At 65.6% G+C, this 9,291-nt stretch overlaps 1 protein-coding gene across 1 annotated transcript; it reads left to right on the forward strand.

Moving 5' to 3' along the window:
- Nucleotides 1-6,015: 6,015 nt before the first annotated feature.
- On the forward strand, nucleotides 6,016-8,714 carry ANKRD33 (ankyrin repeat domain 33). Its single transcript, XM_090052975.1, has 4 exons — nucleotides 6,016-6,318; nucleotides 6,648-6,777; nucleotides 7,282-7,422; nucleotides 7,607-8,714. The coding sequence occupies exons 1-4, from the start codon at nucleotides 6,016-6,018 to the stop codon at nucleotides 8,344-8,346; spliced, it is 1,314 nt and encodes a 437-aa protein (XP_089909101.1). The 3' UTR covers nucleotides 8,347-8,714.
- Nucleotides 8,715-9,291: the final 577 nt, after the last annotated feature.

The following is a 9,291-nucleotide window of genomic DNA, read 5'->3' on the forward strand; positions in this document are numbered from 1 at the left end:
TAACCCTACCACCGTGTAGCGTGGGTTGACCCTAACCCTAGCCTAATTCTAAACCTACTACCATGTTGCTTGAGCTAACCCTAACCCGGGGTACCTTGCAGCACCAGGCAAGTGCTAATGGCACAATGGTTCAGTGCTGGTCTGCTGGCAAGAGCCAGGGGAGGGGAGGGAGGACCTGGCTCTTGTAGAGCATCTAGGCTAAACAGACTTGTTGACCACAGGCGGGTGGGGTAAGAGCAGCATGGACAGGGAGGCCCAGGCTCTCTGACGTACCCAGGCACTGAACGCACACTGGCGGTTGCACAGCAGAGCCCCGGACAGAGTTCCCGGGCTCTGTGCCATGGTCTGCCCACTGGGCCTCACTGCCTCCCAGGCAGATCATGGGTCCTAGGGAAAAGCACCACCCCGGAGTGAAACAGCCCATTTTGGGAGGAAGGAAAAGCCCCCGAACCAGAGGCCCATGGAGGCGTGACGCCACCTTGTAGAAGGCAACAAAGGGGATTATTGTCCCTGCCGCCCCAAATCCTGGAGGACCACAGCTTCCCAGCCCCACGGCGCCATTGTTGAGGAAGGTGATCGTCAGAGTGTGACAGATGTTCAGACTCCATTGTCCTCCCGGTTGCTTCGGTCCCTTCCGCACCACCCCGCCCCCTCCAGAAGAGCCGGCCGTAGGGACTGGGGGTTCCCGGCAGCCAGCGGAGAGGAGTGGCCAGCACGGCAGGGCTGCAGAGCAGGGATTGCAGCTGGCGCAGCCTCAGCCAGGCTCCTTAATCCCAGGCCTGGCCTCTGTTCTCTCACCTTCTAAGCAGGTGAGGGAAAAGGTGGCTCCGGTCTGCAGTGGAGATCTGCCCTGGCTACATCCGCTACCAAAGTCCCTGGTCCCTGTGCGCGCATGCAGACAGGCCAAGCTTTGAGACGTGGCAAGCCTTGCAAGTGGGGTGAATGGCAGCTTGGCTTCTCTTCTAGGTCTCTGCATTGACCTAGCTACACCAAGGCATGTCCTGGCTTGGTCTGTCTACACATGGGCTTGGCGTGGGCACAGCTGAACCAGGGCGAATCGTGGCTGACCCTCCCTGCCCCAGAGCTTTGCACTAGTGCAAATGCTGCCGTGCAAACAGCTGGATCTGCTTCTCCTGACACCAGCGCATCTCCTCTTCTTGCTCGCCTCGAGAGAGACTGAAGGTAGCAGGGCTGAATCTGCACCTGGGGGAGGCATGTCCCCAGACCAGCAGAAACAGGCGCCAGCGGCTGCTGAATAATTAACAAGATGTCAGTGCAAATGGGAATGAGCTGGGAGAAAATGGCCTGAATTATTGAAGAGCCTGGCGACATCTGACATGTTGCTTGATGCATTTCTGTGTTTCTGCAAACGCCCGCCCGCGTGTGCGCAGATCTCTCCATGCACACACTTGACACAACCATGCTTTACCTCTGCTTTTGACCCCCAATCCATAACCAGGCCTGGTCCCTAGTGAGTTACACGAGCCGCACAGGGAGATGGGAGACCTCTGCACCCACTGGAGAAACTGGAATCAAAGCCCTGGGGCCGTGAGCAGGGTCGTGTGCAATGGGGGAGCAAGTGGCACACGGGCACAGGGCATCTCGTTCACAGTCTGAGCTGCAGCCCGTGCCCTGCAGACCGCTAGCAGCAGCAGGGAATGCCCCGGCCATGGCACACAGCCCCTGGTATCCGGTAATGCCCAGGACGTGGTTAATCGCCCATCCGTGTACAGCAAGGAAACCTGAGTGGCCACAGCCTGGGCAGTAATGCGGGCATGGATTATAGGGCAGGCAGGTTGGCTCTGCCCAGACACCTGTACCCACAGCCGTGAATCTCCCCAGCACCCCGCTGGGGCTGCTCCTCCTGCCCCGGGGGCTCGGGGCCTTTCCCCCTCCGCGTGCCCTCCGACTCGCACGCCCCAAGCAGCCCCAGGGGATGGCCCCTGCTCCCTCCCTCCTCCTGAGACCACAAATCACGCCGGGCACCCTGGATGGGGGCAGCGGGCGGGCAGCCCTGTGACGGGCGCCTGATGGGGAGGCAGATGCCCTCCGAGGAGCGAGACGGACAATGCGTGCTTGTCTGCCTAGGTGCTGGGGGAGCTGGCCCTGGCCCCGGCCCCGGCCCCGGCCCCTCCTCTCCCTCGGCGCCGGGGGAGAATTTATGGGTGCGGTATTGTGCTCCACCAAGGGTTACGGTTTGGGGCCACCCCAGCACCAAATGCCGCACGGGTGATTGAAAAGGCAGGTCTGCCCCGGGCCACGGGAGCCGCCGTGCTCCTCTCCCCCCGCATAAATCTGAGCGGCGCCCGGAGCCCCTGCCCCAGCCGCGTGACTCATGGGGTGCTCAGAGCCCCAGAGCTTCCTGGGCGACGCAGAGCCATGGGGCTGGAGGGACCCCAGAGCCCAGCCAGAGGCAGGATGTTCTCTGTCCAAACCAATCTGTACCACCCTATGCTCTTTTGCCAGCCTTGCCGCCTGCCTGGGCTGTCCTGGGGCCTCTTGCAAGGTGCGGGGGACATAGCATCCTGGCTCTGCTCCCCGGGGATCAGTGTCATCCCTGGGGGAGAGCCGGGTCTCTGGATGCCACAGAGGACCCGTGCCCGGATGTCAGGGGCAGCTGCAGCCAGGTTAGCCGGACCCGGGGGCTGCACTCGGCCCGTGACCCAGCCCTGACCTGCCGGGGTGAGCGGAGCCCGTCCCGGGATCTAAATCAATGCCCTCCACTTCCCTCCTGGGCTGAGTTATTGCACCCTGGTTTTGTGATGGAGATGACTGGGCAGTGGGGAACGACTGACCTGGGCCAGACCACCGGGCTCGGGCTTCCCGCCGGCCCCGCGCGGGAGGGGAAAGATCAGGGCTTTGTGCCAAATGCTTCCTGCCCCCGCGCCCTCGGAAGCCGTGAGCACTGGTGATTTAGTGCGCCGGGTTCACGGGGCTCAGCCTGGACCAGTGCTCCCCACCGTGGCCCGGGGAAGTGGCAGGTGTCCAGGTCGGCGGCTCCTCCTCGCTCAGCCAGCGCCATCCTGGCACCCCCACCCGCAGCTCGGCCGTCTGTGGAGGCGCCCTCGCTGCCAAGGCCTGGGCTGGGGGTATCCGTGACCCCTGACAAGCTGAGAGCTGGTGCCCCCAGGAGGAGGGGGCTGCACAGCCTGCCTCTGCCACTGCCTCCCTGGGCGGCCTTGGGTAAATCACTCCATCGAGCCCAGGTCCCAGGTCCCCATAGTGCTTCCCTGTGGCATTGAGCTGGCCTGGCTGGACCCTCTCCCTGTCCTCAGGGCCCAGCTCGCACCTGCCTCTGGCACTGGTCGATCCCCAGCCAGGAGGGGAGGCAGGGGCACGAGCGTGAAACGCCCTTCCTGCTGGCCGCGGCCTCGTGCCAGTGACCACCAGTGATGTGTGAGGGGCTGGGACCTTGCATGCTGCGATGTGGGGGCAGGCGGGGGGCACGGAGCTGCCAGGCACGGTGCTGGTGGAGGGCGGTGGCCGCGGTGTCAGTCACACTCCCAAGGAGCCTGGACGCCAGTCCGTGAGGCTGCTCCTCCGGGCCACCCCCCCGCCCGGCCTGCCACCACGACTGCCTGCCCACGTCCAGAGCGGGCCCGGGGGGCTGGAGTCACCGAGGGACGCGGCGTCCGCATGCAGAAGGCTGCCCTCAACGCCCTCGACAAGCCTGGCAGCTCCCGGGGAGAAGCAGACCCCTCAGTGCCAGGAGCCTGGGCCACAGGGAGACAAGGCCGGACAAAGCATTCCCGTGGCAAAGCAGGACTGGTGGGTGCTGGCTCCCTCCCTCCCCGGCCTCCGGGTCCTGGCAGGGCAGCAGCTGCTGTCCAAGGGGCAAGAACAGAGCCCCCCAGTGTGTGAGCAGAGCCAGGCATCTCCCCCTGCACCCACGCAGCCGCACGGGCCTTCCTTCCCTGGGGCGGGAGCCCCCCCTCGTGACCACCGCAGGCACTGCACGGTCACGTCCAGGCAGGAGCTGGTGCAGCCCCGCGATGGCCCTGTCCTGCCACACTGGGGCACCCGCCCTGGTACGTGGCTGTGCTCACCCCAGCCGGGCCGTGCGCAGTGCCAGCAAGCGCGCGGCACGGGGAAGCACCCACGCGCCCAGTCGGCCTGAATCGGAGGAGGGGCGGATGGACCAGTCCCCCCTGGCAGCTCGGCGAAGGGGTCCCAGAGGTAAAGGGACTTGCCCAGGGTCGCCAGGGTGGCAGTGGCAAAGAAGGGAACTGAACCCCGATATCCCCCAGAGTCTAAGCTGAGCCCCTTGCCTCCCGCCGCACAGTCTGAGCGCGGCAGTGCCTGAGGCCCCGTCAGCCTGGTGCTGGGTGACACCGGGTGCCGCAGGCCAGGAGCGTGCCCCCCCAGAGCCGAAGCAGCCCCTTCAGCGAGTGGGGCTGGGGACGTGCGGGTCCAGGGGCAGTGCAGCGGGTCAGGCAGGAAGGACGGGCAGAGCCGGAGCCGCCCACCCCTCTGCCGAGCTGTAATCTGCTCAGAGACTGCCACGGATTAGTGGGCCGACTCCCTGAGATAACCCCGCCGGCCGCCAAGCTGCTCCCGGGCCTCCCCAGGCCCCAGGCCAGGGAAGGAGACCCAGGCCCTGCTGACAGCACCAGCCCCCTGCAGAACTGCACGTCCAGGTCCAGGTTTCCTTTGCCCTGGCAGGTTTCCCCCTCCTCCAAGCGAGCCTGTGGCTGGCGCGTGCGACGGCCCTGGCTGCACACCTGCCGGAGGCGCAAAGCGTGCGTGGCGGTGTACACCTGGGGCCTGCTGGGTTCAGCAGCTCTGGGCTGAGCCGCAGCCGTGGGAGCTCAACGTGACCCTCTCCTCAGCTACCAGTACCCAACCCCTCCCGGGCAGCCCTGAGCCATTTTAAGTAAGGGTTTACATTAAGAGGCCTTGCTGGCTAAGCCCGCATCAGCGTGCAATCTGTCGTGGCCCAGGTGCCCAGCCCGGGCCCAAGCAGACGCTGCTGCGGCTTCAGGGAGGTGGGGGCATTTGCTGCGTCTCAGGGAGCCTCCCAGCTCGGCCGGCACAGCGACAGGACCGAGCAGAGGCCCCGGGCAGGACATCTACATATACCCAGGTACATCTTGCGTAGCATAGAAAAGAGCCCCCGCCCTGGCCTGGGGCACCGGGGACTCCCATAGCAGCACCCCAGCCCCACACCGCCTCCGCTGGCACCCACCCAGGGGTGCAGGTCCCTAAGAAGGGGGTGGGATTCTGCCCCCGGGGGCAATTCCCCGCACCCTGCCAGCGCCTCGCTGGCTCTGCCCAGAGGCTGCGGGGTCTTGTCTCCACTATGGCACAGTCGGCGCCCGCCCGCGGGGGTCAATCCTGCACCTGCTGCGGCTGCTGCCCTGCCCTGCCTGGGGGCCTCGCTCCAGGGCAGGCTTCCCTGGCCCGTACACAGCTCCCCCCAGGGCATGCTGCGCCCACCTCTAGTGCTCCGGCCCTGCAAGGCCATGCTGGCAGCACGGCTGGAGACCTGGCGCCCATCCCACAGCCCTAGGCAGGAAGTGGGGTTACAGGCAGGGGCGAGAGCAGGAGGGGAGCGCGGTCCCCCCCCTCCCCACTCAGTGCCCAGCTCACGGCGCAGGATGCTCCTCTGCACCCTGTGACAGCCGTGACTCTGCCCTGGATGCAGCCTGGCATAGTCCTGGTGCAAATGAGCTGCTGGTGCCAGCTGCTCGGGGCGGTGTTGGGGAGTTAATCCTGATGGGTTTCAAGGGCAAACGGAGCCGGAGGCAAGGTCCCATCCCTGTGCAATGCTGGCCTGGAGGCAGCACAGGGCAGGAGCAGGGCAGAGTCCCCCGTGCTAATAGGGCAGACCGGTGGAGGCGCTGCTGTGGGCCAACGGGGTGCAGGGTTGGGCCTGGGCTTGCTGACCGGTGCTTGCCCCGTAGGCACGGGTACCTGGAGGCGCGAAGCTTGTGGTGGAGCAGAGCTTGTGAAGGCTCCTGATTTAGGGCCGGCCCCTGGCACCGCACTGGGCCCGGCTCCCCCTGCATGGGCCGGATGACAGATGAGGGTGGAGGAGAGCCCGCTGCCGACCCTGCCTTCGACCCTGACCTGCACTATGAGGAGGAGGAGGAGGAGGAAGGGGAAGAGCTGGGTGACTCACTCAAGGCCTCTGAAACCAGCAGCATCGTCTCGGATGACTCCGTCTACCCCTGCTACACCCCCGCGCCCTGCAGCGGGGACCAGGGGGAGCTGACGCTCCACCAGTGCTGCGCCAGGAACTGCGCCGCGCTGCTGCGGGACAAGCTGGAGAGCGGCGTGACCAGGCAGGAGGCCGTTCAGCTGGACGCCAATGGCCGGGTGAGCGCCCCAGCACCGCCGGCCACAGGGCACACGCAGGCCCTGGGCATCCCCTGTCCAGGCCTGGGTGTTCATAGGAGCTGGGGTGAGTCCAGCTCCGGCGTGAGCTGACGAACCAGTGGGGCGACTGGGCCAGTCCAACCCAGCAGGTTGCAGAGAGCCCAGCTCAAACCCAGCTGTTCTCCCATCCCTTGCTGGGAGGGCTCGGCCTGGTGCAGCCTGGCTGGATCCGTCCCCGAGAGCCTTTCAGTGCCACCAGCCCTGTCCCCTCACCCACCCCGGGCGGGCAGGGGGGGTCTCTGACATGCTGGCTCATCTGCCGCCCCCAGAACGGGCTGATGGTGGCCTGCTACGCGGGCTTCCTGGACATCGTGGTCCTGCTGAGCGGGTGCCCCTACGTGGACATCAACCACCAGGACAACGACGGCAACACAGCCCTCATGATTGCGGCCCAGGCAGGTAGGCACCAGCCGTGCCGGGAGCTCCCTGCTTCCCTGGGACCTGCCATGGCACGGGTGCATGCCTGCGTGCAGACAGTCCAGCTTCCCGCACACCTCTGGGAGGGGCAGGGGCCCGCGACACCCGGGGCAGTGCCCAGGAAATGGTTCCCCTCCAGCAGCTCTGCCCAAGCCAGGCCTTCACAACAGACCAGACATTTTATCCTGCCTGGATGCAGAAAGTGCCCCCCTCTTTTGCCCCTTGCCACAGAGGGAAGCACCCCCTTCCCACCCCTTCCCTCCTATGCCAGCTCGGACACTCAAAGGAGCCTCAGATCAGGAGACATCTCCCCTAGCCGGTTCCTTCCTGCTCTTACTCCCCAAAGGGCTACGGCACAAATGATATATTTTGCCTTTCACCGCCCCGGGGAAGCAGGTCAGACCTGAACATGGGCAGCTTTGAACGCTGTTGCATGCCTTGGCTGCCTCCGAAACCGTAACTCAGCTCCTCTCCCCGGCTCTTCAGGCCACGACATGATTGTGAACTACCTGCTGAACTACTACCCCGGCCTGGAGGTCGAGAAGAGAGACGCCCGGGGCCTGACCGCGCTCATGAAGGCTGCAATGCAGGGATGCAACAACTGCGTCACTGCGCTGGTCCTGGCAGGTGAGTGGCTTCCTCCATCCTCCGCGTGCGGCTGCCCTGTGGCAGCCCCGGGCCCCCAGTTTCCTGGGAAGGGGGGACTGCCTGGGTGGCACCCTGTCCCCCAAAAACCTCTGGGGTACCAGGCGGTGGCATGGCCAGGGGGTGGCACCCGTTCTGCGCCATTCGTGCCCCTCTGTGGCCACAGGGGCTGACCTGAACGCAGTGGACCCGGTCAAAGGGAAGACGGCTCGCGAGTGGGCGGTGTTCACTGGGCGCTTCGAGACCATCGTGCAGATCCGTTGCCTGTTGCAGCGGCCTCGGGCCGAGCAGTTCAGCAGTGAGTACCTGCCCGAGTGGCCGGCCCTGCCCGAGCTGGTGGCCAAGGCGCTGGCCACGAAAACCAGGGGTGAGCGGATGCAAGAGAAGATCCGCTCCGCCTTCAGCTTCCGTTTCCCGCGAGACCCCGAGGTGGACGGGGTGATGGACCACATGGTCAGGATGACCACCAGCCTGGCCAGCCCCTTTGTGTCCACCGCCTGCCGGACCATCTGCCCCCTGAGCCCTCCGGAGGTGGGCAAGCGCAGACTAGCTGTGCCAGAGATCCTCAGGGCACAGGTGCCCAACGCCAAGCCCCCGGCCGAGGCTAAGACACGCTCTGGGGCCGAGGAGCTCCCCGGCTGCAGCCAGCCTCCGGCCCTGGCCTCATCCCAGCCCCCCGGTAGCATGCCCAGCTTCCTGCCCCTGCGGCTGCTGCGCAGAAGCAGCATCTTCCCCGAGGACCATGTCCCCAGGATCAAGCTGACCAAGCCTCCCGCCCCGCCGGCCTCTGCGGAGGAGCAGCTGGAGGAGTCACCGGACAGGAACACGCTGCGGCTGCCCAAATGGCGGTACAAGGAGCTGCGGGAAAAGAGGAGAGCGGCCAAGCAGTTAGAGGAGGAAAGCTGAGGGATGGGGCGCGGGGAGCCCTGGGCAAAGGCCCAGATGTGTTCATTCTGGCCACCCCATGGATGCACCGGGAGCATGGCTCATGCGCCCCATGATGCCACCCCCAAGGATACAGGGCTCCTGCCCACTTTGCTCTCCGTGCTCTGACATTAGATGCCCTGCCCTGAACGGCTGCTGAAGGCTCAGCAGCACAATGCCCGGCCCCTACATGCCCTGCCACCCCAGCACGTCCACCTCCATGTGGTGCCCAAAGAGTGGGCTGGCCACGAGGCACCGAGGGGTGTATGGGCCTTAGGCACTTCAGCGCCCAGCCTGCTGCATCCTGGCCTCAGGCCTCCGCAGGGCTCCCTCGGGCTGCAAGAGGTGAAGGAAACGGGCCCATCCCACGGGGTGACCTCTGTCTCTGTCCCGCTGCCGCCAGCATCCTGCCCTCGCAGCGCAGTCGTGGGGCGCGGCAGATCCATTAAACGCGGAGCGGTTGCCGTGTTAAGAGCTTTATTACAACCTGAGCCTCAAGGCTGGCGATGCGGCAGCTAAGGGTGCTTTGTCCTTTTTCCGGGCATCTCCCCCGGGAGAGCGCAGTGCCTTGGGGAATGTGACTTCCCAGCTGCAGTTGATGCCCCTGGCACAACGGGGGACAGGCCCCAGGTCCCTGCTGGTCCTCCACGGGGGAGTGGACACAGCCCTGAAGCTGCAGCAGGCCGTTCCCTTTCCATCACCTCCTCGAGCGTTTCTACTCCCGCTGCCCCATCCTACCGCACCCACCCTTCCCCAAGGGCTGAAGTGTGCCCCCAGGAGCCCCGACACCCAGCCCCTGCCCACCCTCCCCAGACACCGACTGACGCTTCAAGGGGAAGTGAAATGCAGCTCCTACAACACATGTGGTCAGCGCTGCATCGGGAGGCGGGGGGATTTCTTCCTGACCCCTGAAGCATGAGCTTGGAC

The sequence above is a fragment of the Crocodylus siamensis genome, chromosome 6, assembly GCF_052110815.1.
Source record: "Crocodylus siamensis isolate JL-2025a chromosome 6, ASM5211081v1, whole genome shotgun sequence".
NCBI classification, from domain to species: domain Eukaryota; kingdom Metazoa; phylum Chordata; order Crocodylia; family Crocodylidae; genus Crocodylus; species Crocodylus siamensis.

Excerpts from the sequence above, each read along its gene's own strand:
- ANKRD33 (XM_090052975.1), top strand. The coding sequence starts at position 6,016 with ATGACAGATGAGGGTGGAGGAGAGCCCGCTGCCGACCCTGCCTTCGAC. Across the intron at positions 6,319-6,647 it reads AGCTGGACGCCAATGGCCGG|AACGGGCTGATGGTGGCCTG; the intron begins GTGAGCGCCCCA and ends TGCCGCCCCCAG. Across the intron at positions 6,778-7,281 it reads CATGATTGCGGCCCAGGCAG|GCCACGACATGATTGTGAAC; the intron begins GTAGGCACCAGC and ends CCGGCTCTTCAG.